At 47.4% G+C, this 15,617-nt stretch overlaps 1 protein-coding gene across 2 annotated transcripts; it reads left to right on the forward strand.

Moving 5' to 3' along the window:
- Positions 1 to 9: 9 nt before the first annotated feature.
- Positions 10 to 13,099, forward strand: NUP85 (nucleoporin 85kDa). 2 transcript variants are annotated; one of them, XM_014953997.1, is made up of 19 exons: positions 10 to 89; positions 173 to 266; positions 357 to 519; positions 1,479 to 1,549; positions 2,066 to 2,109; positions 2,495 to 2,564; positions 3,490 to 3,611; positions 3,991 to 4,125; positions 4,711 to 4,833; positions 5,215 to 5,346; positions 6,701 to 6,807; positions 7,107 to 7,190; positions 8,196 to 8,261; positions 8,562 to 8,713; positions 8,805 to 8,922; positions 9,622 to 9,722; positions 11,445 to 11,596; positions 12,215 to 12,301; positions 12,905 to 13,099. In XM_014953997.1, the coding sequence occupies exons 1-19, from the start codon at positions 57 to 59 to the stop codon at positions 13,004 to 13,006; spliced, it is 1,956 nt and encodes a 651-aa protein (XP_014809483.1). In that variant the 5' UTR covers positions 10 to 56; the 3' UTR covers positions 13,007 to 13,099. The 2 variants fall into 2 exon arrangements, with proteins under 2 accessions (XP_014809483.1, XP_014809475.1); XM_014953989.1 differs by having other exon boundaries at positions 173 to 519.
- The last annotated feature ends 2,518 nt before the right edge of the window (positions 13,100 to 15,617 follow it).

Raw genomic sequence — 15,617 nt, forward strand, 5'->3', positions numbered from 1 at the left:
GGGGCCCTCCCCGCGGCCCGGCGGGCGGGAGGCGTGAGGGGAGCGCGGCCGCCGCCATGGAGGAGGTGGACGGGGACCCGCCGCTGATGGTGAGGGCCGGGCCGGGCCGGGGAGGCGCGGGGCGGTGCGGGGCTGTGCGGGAACATCTGACGGGCCGCCGTTCCCCTCACAGGTGGTGCCCGGCGCCGACCCGTCGGCCAGACAGCTGTGCTTCGCCTGGGGCCCCGCCGAGATGCTGGTGTGCGAGACCCTCTTCGGCCGCAGAGGTGGGTCCCCGTCCCGGGGTGGGCCGGGCGCCGTCCCCCGTCCCCGTCCCCGTCCCCGGGGCGCTGAGCCGGGTGTGTGTTGCCTTGTAGGCGTCGAGGATGGAAGGCAGAGCTCCTCCTGCGTCTTCGTGGTCCGCAAAGATCAGGACATCTACATCCAGACCTTGAGGAAACTCTTCAACGAGTCGCACGGGATCTTCGTGGGGCTCCAGCGGAGCGAGGAGGAGCTGGCGGGGAAGTCGAGGAAAACGCAGTGAGTGGATGGGGAGCGGGAGGGTGGAAGGAACCCACCGACCTGCTCCTTCTCCAGCCAGGGAAATGCCATTGACTCACACACCCAGACTGCCCAGAGCCGCTGTAATCAGCAGCAGGGCAGGAAAAAAATGACAGTTTTAGGGTGATTCTACCCTAAACAAGGCCCTGATCCTTCCAGTAACCCTACTGTCCAGCACCTTTGTGCACATAGCCAGCTGTCATGGCTGGGATGGGGTTGACTTGTCTTGCTGGCAGGCGGTGTAGGGCTGTGTCGTGGGTTTGGGATGAGAATAGTGTTGGTAGCAAACTGACTGATGGTTTGGGTTGTTGCTGAGCAGTCAAGGACTTTTCTGCCCCTCACACCATCCCGCCAGCAAGCAGGTTGGGGGGAGAGCACAAAAAGTTGTGAGGAGACACAGCTGGGACAGCTGACCCCAACTGACCCAAGGGATATTCCATACCATACGACATCATGCCCAGTATATAAAGGTGGAGAAGGAAGCGGGGGACATTTGGAGTTACAGCATTTGTCTTCCCAAGTCACCGTTATGTGTGATGGGGCCCTGCTTTCCTGGGGATGGCTGAACACCTGCCTGCTGGTGGGAAGCAGTGAATGAATTCCTTGGGTTTGCTTTGCTTCTATGCACCCCTTTTGCTCTACCTATTACACTGTCTTTATCTCAGCCCATGAATTTTTTTTCACTTTTACTCTTCCCATTCTCTCCCCCATCCCGCCTGGGGGGAGCGAGCGAGGGGCTGCGTGGCCCTAGTTGCTGGCTGGGGTTAAACCACGACACCAGCAACCACCACACACAGCTTTGCTGGCTCCCGTGGGATTCACCCAAGTACTGGGAGCATCCACTGCTGCAGAGAAACCAGCAAGGCTTCAGTGGACAACAGGCGTGAGCCTGAAACTCAATCAGCGTTCTCTAACTGAAGCCTTTTTGTATTTGGCAGATTAGTTCAAGTGAGTAAAAACTACCGGTCGGTGATAAGAGCCTGTATGGAGGACATGCACCAGGCAGCTAGTAAGTTTGTTTCATCTCTTACTGCAATGAAAGGAAATGCTATTTATGATTATAAAAGTAGCATTTCAATTGTAAGGTAATGCAACTACTGTAAAATAGGACACATAGATTTCAGTAATTATCAAGACTCCATTTCCGTGAGGGAGATTTTCAAGTTGGTTTGTAAATGTGGTCTCAGAGATATTTTTTTTCCACAGTGTTTTAACTGATTTTCGGGGGACTTGGAGTGTGTGCAGTTTTAGGGGAAACTGAGTCCAAATTAACATCCTGCTCCCCCCAAAAACAGGAGATTTTACTCTTCCTTTCCATCTGTGCCCCGTGGCTGTACCCAGATTTGCACAGGATTTAATAAAAAGAAGTTGTAAAGTTTTGTATAAAAGTTAGCTTTGCCACGTGTGCACTCATTTAGGTCTGTGCCTGATGAGTGATCAGGTATTGTTGTCTTTATTTATGAGCCCCAAAAGGGCTGTGGAAGGTAAATATGTTGCTCTTTGACTTTCCTTATTCTTCCCTCAGTCTCAGCGCGGGACCCTGCCCTGCAGAGCCAGTACAGCACTCAGGTAACTGCACTCGGGTCATACAGCCACAACTGACACAAATCACTGGCCAGTAAATTCATCAGGGCCAACACTGTGGCAGGAAGGCATTCCAGATTTAGCTCTGGCTTAGTATATTGGATGTGTTTCGTGACCAAGAATAGATGGGAATAAATAGTTAGATCCTGTATTTATAAAATAATAAAAGGATGCCCAACATCTGGATTCACTGCCATGTCTTAAACATCTATTCAGTGTTATAGGTGTGATGTTTTCTTGTCATCTTAAAGCCAGCTGGCTGCCAGGACTGAGCTTCACTGATTGCTATGGACAGCACATGTCTTTGTGTGGTTAAAAACCCTGACTGGAATAATTGCTAAATCTGAAACATTGCACTGCTTTTTTTCAGGTTTCTATTCTCTCTGCAATGGAGCTGATCTGGAACCTGTGTGAGATTCTGTTTGTTGAAGCAGCTGCAGGTGAGCAGTGAACTGTCCTGATGTTAAGACTTGAAGGGCTTTTTGTTTGCCTATTTATTAATTTAAAATGTGTATAGCATCCATTTTGTCATATTTTAATGTATCAACAAGCTTTTTAATATCTGTTCTGCCTCAGTAAACTTCTTTCTTCATATTGAATTACGTCAAGCTACTAGATTTGCCTTCTACTTTTTCCCCCCGTGTAGTTCCCTACAATTTAAATTCTCTTTTTAACAGAAAGGTAGTGAAGAAGAGGAATATCAAAAGTTGCTGCCAATTTATTTGACTTGTAAGCATAAACACATCTTTAAGCATCGAATATGTTGATGCCAACTAACATCTACACATTCTCTGGTGCAGCTCCTTTAGCTTTAGGATGCCATTTTGGAAGTCAGTTTGTTTACACCAGCATTTTAAAGTAATAAATAATTTTTTAAGGAAATCAGATTATACAAACAAATACGCTGCTTGCACAGTGCCAGAATTCAGAGAGATTCACAAACTGTAGATTACTTAATCTCAAGAAAAGTTAATCACCTAGTGCCAGATTTCCTCCTCTCATTCAGTTAATAATGAGTTGACGGTAAATTAAACAGAAGCATTCTAGGTATCTTTTGTCATTGCAAGATCTATGATCTGACTCACTCACCTTTTATTTCTTCGAGTAACTGGTTGGGGTTTTCTGCTGGTCTCTTCTGCTGTTCTGTGTAATATTTGTGACAGAGAAATCTGTCAGCCACCTGGTGCTCCCACCGCCTGGCTCCTTAAGGAGCTCTGTTCCTTTTTAATTTGAGCGTGGCATCTAGAAATCCAGTTGTTAAACTCATCTAATGGTTGTCAAACTGTTCAGGTTGGAAGCACGTAAAATAGTAGTTTGGGACCAAACAGTTGGGAACTAAAAGAATGAAATGTTCTCTGCACACAGCTGGTCCCCTGCTGCTTCGCCTCCTCGACTGGGTTCGACTTCACGTCTGTGATGTGGACAACATGGTCCGTGAAGTCCTGAGCAGTGAAAATCCATCAAAACATGAGCTCTTCTGGAACGTGGTGAGTATAGTCACCCCTGAGATTCTTAAACAAAGAGAATTCACAGCTGTGTGTTTTGCCTTCCTCCTCCCCACTCAGCACTAGGCAACCTCTCAGAAACTAATAGCTAGGACACTGCTGCTGTCTGCCTAGATAGGTTGTAAGATGAAGCCATTCTGATGATCATCTGACCCTCATTCCCACCCTGATCCTTTCACTTTTGTGATCCACAGAGATCAAGACTTACACTGTGTATTTGGATTAGCGGGGCCTGCCGTTTAAGCACTTTACCTCCACTGAACTTGCCTGAATCACAAGTTTTGGTTCCCCTCTGATGCTCCTCCTGGGTGTTTTGCAGCCTTGCCCAGCGCAGCGCTCACAGACGGGTGCCTTTTTTTAGGTGGATGTCTTCGTGCTGCAAGGCCGCATGGATGAAGCGCGGCACCTGCTCTCCAAGGAAGCCAGTGCCAATCCCACCTCGATGAACATGTACAGAATCTTGGATGACTTGATGAAGAAGATGCCTATGCCCAGCGTATGTACAAAGTGGATTTTTTTCATGCAGTTCCACTGGGAAAAGAGATAAGAGGGATGGCAGTATTAATCTAGTCTGTTTCATCTCTGCTGTGGCTCCTGTAACATCACTGCCTGTGGACCATTAAAACATCTCAGTCTTAATCCTTTACAGTAACAACACTTGTGTTCTTGACCTACTCAAAAGACCAACCATAGAGGCAAAAACCTGTTAGGTGACAAAATTACATAGTTAGATAATTTTTGCAGCAGGACACATTATCCAGTTGTCTGAAACAGTTCCTGTTGAGAACTGTTTTCTTGTACAGAATATTCTCTTCAGATTTTTCCAGCAGGGTTTCCCCCTGTTGCAGTGATCTCCTCGTGGAGGAAAAACTGCAGCTGCATCACGGGAATCTCTTGTAGGCTCTTCTTTGCTTAGTTAGGTGGGTGGGATAAGACACTTCAAATGCAACTGTAGGACAAGGGAAAATTTGATGGCAGCTCCGTGTTTAGCTTTTTAGGATGAATGACTGAGTTCAGCCCAGGCGCCTGCTGTGGTTTGACTTGGTGTTTCCTTTATTTCATGTATCTTCTCTCTGTTCAGCTTGGCAACACCCAGACACTGACTGAGATGGAGCTGAAGTGGCAGCACTGGCATGAAGAATGTCAGCGGTATCTACAGGATGGAACTTTTGCTTCCAATTCCCACATGGAATCCATCTGCAAGGTGTGTTTTTTGCTGGGAAGGAAGGAAACCATAGGCAAGTATTGGATCCATCCTCAGGATGTATTTCAGAAGCCCTGTGTAGCCATAAGTAACTTCAAGATGCTGGATTCATTAAATCAGGAGATTTCAGGCCAATCATCTGTACTGTGCTCTTTGTTTGGCAACAGTCTTTGCAAGCCTGGGCAGACTGTGTTCTCTTTGTGTCCAAGGCCACAAGACTGATTAGGAAACTGGGCTCTGAGAAGGATCTTTGTCCTTTGTTATTTAATTTTGATTAAATTCTTGACTTTGCAAGGTCGGAGTAGTGCCTCTGAAGAGTTACAATGCAGCTGTGCATGTTGCTGAATTTGCGGAATTACTCCTGTGTTTTTCTCCCATTAGATCCTGCTGGGAGATGAGGATGCCATACTGGAGAAGAAGGAACTCATGACTACTTGGTACCACTTCCTGGTTACCCGACTGCTGTATTCCCGTCCAACTGTGAAGCCAATGGAACTGCGGTTTTACGCACAGGCAGGCAGTAGAATTATTTTTATATTCTTAGCCTTTTCTTGCACACAAGGGTTACTGTACTTAAAGTAACTTAAAGTTTGGGAGGGTTGATGCCTTACAGCAGCTACATACCTCTAAGATGTTTCCTCTGTTAAAGAGGTTTCTTCACCCTAGGTTTCCTGTAGCAGAGTCTCTGGCAAAAATCCCCCCCAAATAATTTGAGTGGGGCAGCAGCAAGGACAGCTCGGGCTGGGTGCCTCAGAGAGGGACCCAGAGCAAAGAAATTCCTGGGCAATGATATGCTTACGATCTCTGCATCCTCACTCCTCAGCGCCTCGCACGCACCACCTGGTCCCATGGTGGTTAATGGTCTGGGGTCTTCTTAGTCCTCACTGGATTCTCCCTCTGTCACCAGGCGGCTGTTAACTGTTCTTATCCTGTCGAGTTGCAGCCTTGGCTCACTGTAGTAGCTTCTTTATTTCCTGGTTTCCCGATCTCAGGGCCTTCCTTTGTGTAACTGAGTAGAAGTTCAAAACAAGTTCATGTTATTTAGGTGAAAGTTCTCAGCTTGCAGCCTGAGGCTTCAGCAACTTCAGCTGCTTATGCTGAGTTCTGTATGAGTAATCAGCCAACGCGGCCTGACACTCGGTGATTAAGTGATTAATTTTATTTAAACCAAACCACTAATGTTCCATATTCCTTTACGGTCCTCCCTTTTATTTTCATGTGAGCATTTCTGCTAATACGCCAAGAACTCTTGAAGTCCTCCAAAGCGTGTGACTATTGCCCATAGTCTCTTACACAAAATTACTACAAATAAGAGGCATAATAGAATCAAAGCTGACAGGATCGCTGCTGGCTGGAGCCTGTGATTACAGATTCCTGTAGCTGTTGGTGGCCACCCAAAAAGTGTTTCCCACCATCAGTGTTCACTGTCCTTCTTCCCTCTTCTCAAGACACTATGTCTCTCTTCTGTATCGTGATGGACAGTAATTACAGGTTTTTTGGCCATCGTTTCAAACACGTTTTAGCAGTTGACACAGGTCATCGTGCTGTAGCAGTTTCTTCACCAGTGTGAGATTCATTCTGACGGGGGAATTTGTAAGTGGACTGGGAGACCGATACAGTGAACAAATAATTATTGAAGACCCAGTCTCTTCACTGTCTAATGTTACCAAACTTGTTCCTGCAAATTGTTTTCTGGGTTTCCTTATGCTAAAATAAGGAAAAATCTTTTTTGTTAATGTGTTCAATCTCTATGACCTGTTGTTTTCCATAAAATAACCTAAATGAGGCTGCTACATCCAAACAAATGTCTTCCTTTTACCATCTCACAACTCCTCCATTTATCATGTCTTGTAATCTCATTCCACAGTCTAGTATGGACCTGTTCCTGGGTGGAGAAAGCAGCCCTGAGCCTCTAGACACGATTTTAATGGCAGCCTTTGAATTTGAGATGCATCAAGTGATCAAGGAATGCAGGTTGAGTTTTAAGGTTTTTGATTCTCTAGTTGTACAGTATTGCTTCTGTGTGCAGTCACTCCCATAGTATTTGGGGTAGAAGGTATGGGTGCAGCCCACCTCATCATCCTTTCCAAGAATTTAGCAAGAATACATGAAGCAGGCAGCAATTAAAAGTATTCTGTTAGGTCTGGGACATTGCAACCAGACATTTTACTGTAATACTGCTTGGGTATTGGGAAGAAATGACTGGAAAATGTGTTGCGTTCCTTGGCAGCGGTAGGCTTAGTCTTCTCTTTCTTTTGCTCACTAAAATACAGCATTGCCCTGAGCAACTGGTGGTTTGTGGCTCATCTGACTGACCTGCTGGATCACTGTAAACTCCTGCAATCTCACAATCTCTAGTAAGTATTTCTTTGCATCGATTATTGAACCACCGGCAGCAGGGATAGATGAATCCAGCATGTGGATTTTGTTTGAAAAGGAGCACCCTGGGCATATACAGAGGATGGAGAGTAAAGGTGCTGCAGGTGCCTCTGGAGTTACAGGCAGCCCAGGTGCTCTAGAAGCAGCAGCACTTACTGACCTGATGAATTTGACCTGCTGTTCAGCAGTGCCTCAGTACAGCGTCAGGATTTGTTGTTTGGTTTTTTTTTTTTAAATATAGTATCATGCAATGGTCAGAGTTGGAAGGGACCTTAGAGGTCATCCAGTTCCATCCCCCTGCCCTGGGCAGGGACACCTCCCACCAGCCCAGGTTGCTCAAAGCCCCATCCAGCCTGATCTTGAACCCCTCCAGGGATGGGGCAGCCACAGCTTCTCTGGGCAACCTGTTCCAGTGTCTCACCACCCACACAGGAAAGAATTTCTTCCTGAGATCTCATCTCAATCTCCCATCTTTCAGTTTAAAACCATTACCCCTTGTCCTATTGCTCCACTCCCTGATAAAGAGTGTCTCCCCATCTCTCCTGTAGCCCCTTCAGGTTACTGGAAGGCCATTATAAGGTCTTCCCGGACCCTTCTCTTCTCCAGGCTGAAATATAATCAAGGGCCCAAATGTTTGTGATTATTGGGAACAGTGAGAAACTCATCTAAAAAGAGTTTCTTTACTTATGTTCTGAATAAATTTTAAGTTTGAAAAATCTAATTTTCCTACCTGAATTCCCTTGAAGTTTCAGCTTCTTAAATCACTCTCTCTCAGGTACATTCATTAAGTGCTATAAATATTTGGCAGGTCTCCCCAAGGAGAAGGCTGACCAGGGTGCTTAGGCCTGAGGTACAAAGCTTATTATGACAGTCCATGAGAAAACACGCTGCATAAATTACAAGTACTTGTGAAATAAATCAGCAGGTTTTTTCCAATGATATGCAAATACTGCTACCTGTTTCTGTTCTCACTTCCTCCCCAGTTTTGGTTCAAATATGCGTGAATTCCTTCTGCTAGAGTATGCCTCGGGACTCTTCTCCCATCACAGGTAACAAATTTTTTTTTCTTACTCATAGAACAGACTAACATCGAGGCAGCCAAAACAAATAACTACGTGTTAGTGAAGTAAAAAGGCAAAATGTAGAGAAGCCGCTGTTAGAATTTCAGCAAAGGTGTCCCTGAGGGATCGTACGACACCAGTGTCTTCCCTTTCCTGAATGAAAAAGCTGAATAATTAATCAGCACTAACTGCTATTAACGCAGACTCAGATTCTCCTCGTGGCTTTACTGTTGTGCTTATTTAAGGTTTATATGATTGGAATTGATGATTTTGTTTCCCCTCCCTCAGCCTGTGGCAGCTGGGGGTAGATTACTTTGACCACTGCCCGGAATACGGCAGGGTGTATTTGGAGCTTCATATTGAACGGATTCCCCTTAACACAGAACAGAAGGCCCTCAAAGTGCTGAGGATCTGCGAGCAGAGACAGATGCACGAACAAGGTGATTGATTCTTAAATAAGATCTTGCAGTGATGCAAGTGAAACTACGGAATCTCATTCTTTCCCTCTTTCTCCTCTTGTTTTCTCCTCAGTTCGTAGCATCTGTAAAATCATGGCCATGAAAGCTCTGCGGAATAATCGCTTGGGCTCTGCCCTGTCCTGGAGCATCAGAGCCAAGGACGCGGCTTTTGCTACCCTGATATCTGATCGGTGAGTCCGAGACAGCGCCTGCTCCAGCGGGGAGAGGAAGGGGACAGGCAGCTGCTCCACCATGGTCCTGCCACGGCCAGGTTGGGATTGCCTTTCCCTCAGACCAAGTACCTGCTCCTGGACTAGAAAATAGCATTTTTTGGTACCCTCATCTGGAGTACCGTACACTGTTTTTCAGTGTTTTTTCATTTGTTCTTTGAGGGAGGGGGAATTATTATATTTCTTTCAACAGAAGGTGAAAGAAAACCATCACAGGAAGCAGCTCGGAAAAAAGCAGCATAATGAAGGCTGTGACAAAACAGATGAAAAGCTTTTAGAATTGTTTTTGTTCCTGCTGCTTATCAACTTTTTTACACAGCAGAAAAATAGAGCTTTTGTTATGATCTGGGAGTGTTATTTATGCATCCACCAGCCTCAGCTTCCTGTGTTCCTTCCTTCACTTACTCCTTTTAAAGAATAGATCTCAACCACCACAAAATCTAGAAGAATAAATAAAACGTCTGTTAAACGCACGTTACACCTGTTCATTGGCCATTCCCAGGAAGGGTTTTGATGCCTTCTGAAACCCTCACGGGGGGTTGATTAAGATGGAATTTGGTTGTACAGTGAAGTTTTTCTGGGAAGGGATGAGGAGATGCAAAATGAACGTGGACAACGTTCTCCCCTCTAAGCCTTTATTGTGCTTTCCTTTCTCCTTAGCTTCCTCAAGGACTATTGTGAGAGGGGATGCTTCTCTGACTTGGACCTCATTGATAATTTGGGACCCTCCATGCTGCTTAGTGACCGGCTGACGTTTCTCGGTAAGAAGCATCTACAGTTTTCATTCTGATCTGTTATTTAGAACACAGTTAACTCCACGGCATTGTTTGGATTTGTCTCTCCCTCCATCTGGCTACAGCCTGGTTCAGTGATGAGGGGAAGTGACTGAAGGTGACTGGGGATGCAGCCTGCCTGCTACTGGGAGGCTGCGTTTCCAATTGCACTCACAGCAGGTGTCAGTTCTGCACTGCTTTGAGCAGGACAGCCTTGAATTCTGCCACTCGTAGGTTTCCTATTCCTTAGTCTGTTTCCAGACTGTGTGACTACCCAGAGAGACTCTGAAATATTAACAAACAAAATCTGGAAGACCTTAGGGGGCTTCCTTAAGAAGAGTAAACCACTGGTTTAAGTTATTTTGACAATGTGATGATTTTACTAACTTCATATGAAGTTCTCCACAATCTCACCATCTTCTGCGCGCTCAGTGTGCCAATTTCCATCTCAAACATGAGATCTCTCCTACCCTTTCGCTGCAGCAGTTGTGCCAAATAACAGCACAGGGCCTCCAGCTGGTTTCCTTCACACACCACGGCTTCCTTCTCCCGGCTGGCACCGGCAGGGGCTGTGGTACCTGCCCATCTGGCTGCAGCTGCTCTGCGGCCTTTGATTAATGGAGCGAGGCAGGAAATGGAGCTAAAACGCACCCTTCTCTGGAGCCGTGGCAGTTGGAAGCCAGTTACTGGGGCCAAAAATCTAATAGGAATTTGGAATAGCTGTGGGCAATTGGACTGACTCCCTCCTGGCTGACACCAGCTCTAAGTGAGGGGGATCCTGAGTTCGATCTGTTCCCATTTGTCCAAGCTTGCAGCACTGGAACTCTGATTCCTGCATTTAAACCTTATCCTAAAGGAAGCCTAAATTTGATTTAGGATTTACCAAACTGGTGATCCTTTTTATCTCTCTATGCACCCAGTGACCCTTGCATCTGCCCAAAAGATTTGGAGTTTAGTTGTGTTTATAAACCCTGTTTGTAAAGGAATTACCTCCCTTTCTGCTTTTTATAAAAAGGCCTGAAAATATTTCTGCTTGTCTCTCCTTTGGAGGTTTTAGAAGCATCAGGTATTTTTGCTGACAGCTTTCCCACGTCTCTGTCTTGAGCTCAAGCATTAGTCAGAGGTGAATGGGAATGGGAATTACTACTTCCAGTATTTTGACAGTCCAGTGGATATAAACAAAGCCACAGAATAAAACTCCCTTTCTTCCTCAGCCAGTTCTCATGTGCTGGACATGGACTGAACTTCATTCTTAACCAAAGCAGAACTTTCCACAGTAACAAAGATCTCAGTTTCCATTTCAACAATCAGGAGGACAATGAAGCCTTTCAGGCCTCCTGATACTCTGCGATATCAAAAAGAACATTCACCCTCTGCATCTCCCCTCCCGCTCCTGGTTTCCACAGACACCACTGCTCTCTCTAAGCCCACCCCCCAGACACCCACCACCAGACCAGTACCAGTTAGCAAAGAGCCTGGTTCAAACAGGAAACCTCACCAGGAACAGGATTTTGGCTGCCTTTTTGGCCAGCCTCTGTCTGAACCTCTCTTCATAGACGAGATTCCCCTTTCCCCAGACTCTTTGGAGACTCATTTCAGGTGGGGGTGGTTCTACCACAGGCTTCATGGGAGCAAAGGACCCCCTGCCACCAGTAGCCCAGGTCTGAGAGACACTGACACCTTTTCCCCTTCACCAACACCCGTGTGCAGGGAAGTACCGGGAGTTCCACCGGCTGTACGGGGAGAAGCGGTTCTCTGAGGCTGCCAGGCTGCTGCTGATGCTGATGACGGCTCACATCGCTCCGTGCTCCTTCTGGATGACCCTGCTGACAGATGCCCTTCCCCTGCTGGAGCAGAAAGAGGTGAGCAGGCTGGTCACGCCACACAAAGAGCCCCCGACACCCTTTCTTCTCTTCCTGACAAGGTATCTCAAAGCCGTGTCCCCTTTTCTTGCCCCCAGGTGGGGTCTTGCACTTCTAGTGCAAAGGAACTGTTTGTGGCAGTTCAGGAATCGCACCCGTATCCAGGTGCCCTCTCAGTGGGAGCACACAGGAGGGGATAATCAACTCCATTTGGTTCTCTGCTTTTGTAAAACAGCAGTGGGACACACATCTGCTGATAATTTAAGCACACACTGCATCCAGTTCCTGCTGGTACTGGGCTTGAAGACTGTTCTAGCGTGCTTCCTTCTCCTAAACCAATTTTCTGCTTTAAGATCCATCAAAAAAAATGACACTAGCAATTACAGACCCACGACTGGATAAAGCCCAGAGCTCCTGCCCTGGCCTCGTAGCTGGCCCTGCTTCACACAGGAGGTGGCACTAGAGACCACCCAAAGTCACTTCCAGCCCCAATTGTCCTCTGATCCTGATTTAAAGGGTCAGAATGGATCTGTGGGAGTGTGAAAGCGTTCCCTTCCTCTCAGACTGTGCAGTGTCCTTGAACTTGATCATTTTCAGTAAATACTTGCATTTCCACAGGTGATATTCTCAGCAGAGCAGACTTACGAGTTGATGCGGTGCCTGGAGGACCTGACAGCACGGAAGTCGGATGAGCAGAAACTCCAGGTAGCTCCCGTTTTGAGAACAAAGGGATAACGAATCGGTGGGGCTGCTGGGAGGGTTGGGGAAAACAAACTCTAAATTTATATTCCGTGATGGAGGCAGAGAAGAGGGAGAGGCCGAGTTCCTGAGGCTGGTACGTATAGTTATTTTTAAAGGCCAGCCCAATGAGGCATCCTGAAGAGGTATTTAAGCACACACAAAGCCAGCAGAGGAGCAACGGCTGCTCCTGGCTGCTCCACGGGGATTGGGCTGTGATGCTTTTCCAAGATAAGTCATTGCAAACAACCTGGGCAATGAGAAGCTGAGCTGCTGCCATCTGACAGCTCGAGCTGTGAAACCTTCCAGGCGCAGAACAGGGAGCCGTTGGCTGCACATACAAACCTCTGCGGCTGCCAAAAAAGAGAAGGCCTGGCACTGCTCTCGTCTTCATCTAAAAAGTAGGAAATGTAGCTTTTGCTCTTCTCAGGAGGTTGCTGTGACAGATAAATACATCCACACTCTTCCTCTGAATGACCCGCATCCTTTCTTCCTAAAACTCAGAAAAAGCAGCTATTGCCAGCTCATTCCTGCCTGTCGCCATCTGACCCAAACTCTGCTCCCTTTTAGGGTGATGACGTCGAGACTACGAAAGTGGAAATGCTGAGACTTGCTCTTGCACGAAACCTTGCACGAGTCATCGTCAAGGAAGGCACGCTGGAAGGATCGTGAAGACAGCAATATGTGATTTTACTCATCCTCCGTGGCTCACTGTACATAAACCTGACTGCTTTTCTAAGAATAAATGCCTTGTTTTGCATATTGCTTGGGGATTAGTTCTTGTCTTCCATAAACATAACTTTAAAAAAAAGTAAATGTAACTTGTAAGAGGGAGCTGCATCACGATGTTATGGCTGTTTGTTCTAACTTGCTCTGGCAGCCTCCCCTGATGAAGTAAAGCTCGTTACCAACGCAGCACTACCTCAAGCTTTGTCAGTTGCTTTACCTCTAACACCCAGGACTGAAATTAAACCCACCTTTTAAACCGCTGGGGTTTTAGAAAAGAGCAATGTCTCCATTTTTGCTTAGTTTGGATGGTCTTGCGACGATGGGTTGAGTTTTGGGATCTGCAGAAACAGCAGTGGTCTCCAGGAGCAGTCGTTAGTAAGGGCCATCCACAGAGCAAAGTAGGGAAAACAATTTATTTAACATGCAGCAGAACAAATGCATTTGAGATGTATGTACAGTTACGGCTGCTGGGTATGAAGCAGGAACCTCACCCTACAGACAAGGAACATTCATAGTTTAATTTCCACAGCTTTTAACAACGCGTTGCCACGCAGCAAGACTGCAGCACCTTCCCCTTTGGCTGCACGGCGCGGGCAGCGCGCTGCCGGCAACACCGAGACCAACGCCGTTCTGCCGGGAGCACGTGTGCTCCTCTGGCCTCCTCAAATCACAGTGAGAGTCAGATGTAGGCATCTAGAGCAGCAAAACCCACTTCCTCAGACACCCTGCCAGCACCAACTGCATCCAAAGTGCTGGCAAGAACATGTCTGAGGCAGGAAGGATCATAGAATGGTTTGGGTTGGAAGGGACCTTAAAGATCATCCAGTTCCACCCCCCCTGCCCTGGGCAGGGACACCTCCCACCAGAGCAGGTTGCTCAAAGCCCCATCCAGCCTGGCCTTGAACACTCCTTGACTAGTGTTGACCCTCTCCTTGTCCCTCATCCTTGATTTAAAACTGCTTTAAGGATCCAAACAACATACCTGCCCCTCTCGCCTGCCTTCTACGTCAGGGAGCTGATGGGGATGGGGTCTTCATCAGCTTCAGACCAGCTACAGCAAGTTCCTTGGCCAAGCTTTGATTCCACCTTCAAGGGCTTCTACAACTGCCTGGGCCTCCAAGTAGAACCTCAGGCCCCCAAATCCACTGAGTTTTTCACCTCTAGTGGTTTTTACTTTGTAACACAGTAAGGAAAACTCAACCATAAATAATTCCAAGCTGCACTTGCAGTGATGGGTTTCACAGCCACCATTAATTCCAAAAGCACTTTCTCCTCTGGAGTTTCCTTTCTACAACAGACAGGGGTCTCCTCCTACTGATTTTCTCAGCGCTTGAGCCCACTGCTCCCACTGGCAGTCTGGTAAGAGCTGCCTCTCGACAGCACGGCTACAAACGCCGAGCCTCATGTCCAAGGACCTGCCCTATCTGTTTTGCCAATGGATGTGAGAAAACCCACCCCTGTTAACTTAAAAGAGTCTTGTCTCAAAGCTGGTTGAGGCGCTGCTCGAGATTGGAGATCGAGAGGGAGAAGGAAGGGACTGGCCGGAATCCAGCTCAAGTGATTTACATCCAATTGCTTTGAGGCTGTAGCTGGAGGGGTCAGTTCTGCCCCCTGTGACTGCAGAACGCTGACGTCCAGCAGAACTGCTTTCCCCCTTGTGGAGACCATTGCACTTACCCACTGAGTACAGGGAACAAACAGAACAGGCCATTAAACCCAGCACATGCATCATCACAGCCCAGTGGAGCCTTCTTCCCTTTCACTGTCGGCTCGTTTCTATTTAAATACCCTACACCTTTATTATTTACATCTTGTATGTCGTCGTACTCATCTCAATAAAACACAGTATTCGACTACGTAATAATACTGCCCGCGTGAGGGGACACGAGAGGCCTCTCTCCTTATCCCTGGATCCAACTGCTGCACCTGATCAGTGATTGTACAGAGGTTTCTGCGCTCCGGGTGCTGTCCCCCACCGACACCCATCGCTCCTTCCCACCCCCTTCACCTCCTCACTACACGTTTCCTCTTTTCCCCACGCCATGGAATGCGATGAAGGCAGAAAAATAACCAGTGTGACCATTTGCATACAAAACTCAGCCCCTGGCTGCCCAAAATGGACACGGCAGGGAGGCCGCTAGCGATATAAAATAAATACAGCAACTAAAGGTACAGCAGCGTCGCGCAGCACAGAGCCAGGGGCTGCTCTCCTCGGGAGGGAGGCAGCGGAGGGGAAGGGAGGGAGCAAAGAGCCATTTCAGTGTAAAAAAAAAACCAAACAAGCATTCCCTCACGGAGCCAGCGTTATTGCTCAACATGCTCAGCGGGTCCGTCCGGCACTGAGGAGGTAAAAGTCTGTGGGAGGGCACGGGTAAGGGCTCTGCGCTGAGGAAGCTCCCGGCGGCATCATCACCCCACCAGCCTGCAGGTATCTCTGGACAGCAGCACAGGAACACGCCAACCACAGCCCCTTCTGCTGACAGGTCTCCCCCCCCCCCCAAAAAAAAATAACTTCAAGTTTAATAGAGGGGGAGATAAGAACCAGAGTCACCCC

Source organism: Calidris pugnax, unplaced genomic scaffold (genome assembly GCF_001431845.1).
Source record: "Calidris pugnax isolate Ruff unplaced genomic scaffold, ASM143184v1 scaffold9, whole genome shotgun sequence".
NCBI lineage: Eukaryota > Metazoa > Chordata > Aves > Charadriiformes > Scolopacidae > Calidris > Calidris pugnax.

Excerpts from the sequence above, each read along its gene's own strand:
- NUP85 (XM_014953989.1), top strand. The coding sequence starts at position 57 with ATGGAGGAGGTGGACGGGGACCCGCCGCTGATG. Across the intron at positions 90-172 it reads ACGGGGACCCGCCGCTGATG|GTGGTGCCCGGCGCCGACCC; the intron begins GTGAGGGCCGGG and ends TTCCCCTCACAG. Across the intron at positions 4,834-5,214 it reads ACATGGAATCCATCTGCAAG|ATCCTGCTGGGAGATGAGGA; the intron begins GTGTGTTTTTTG and ends TTCTCCCATTAG.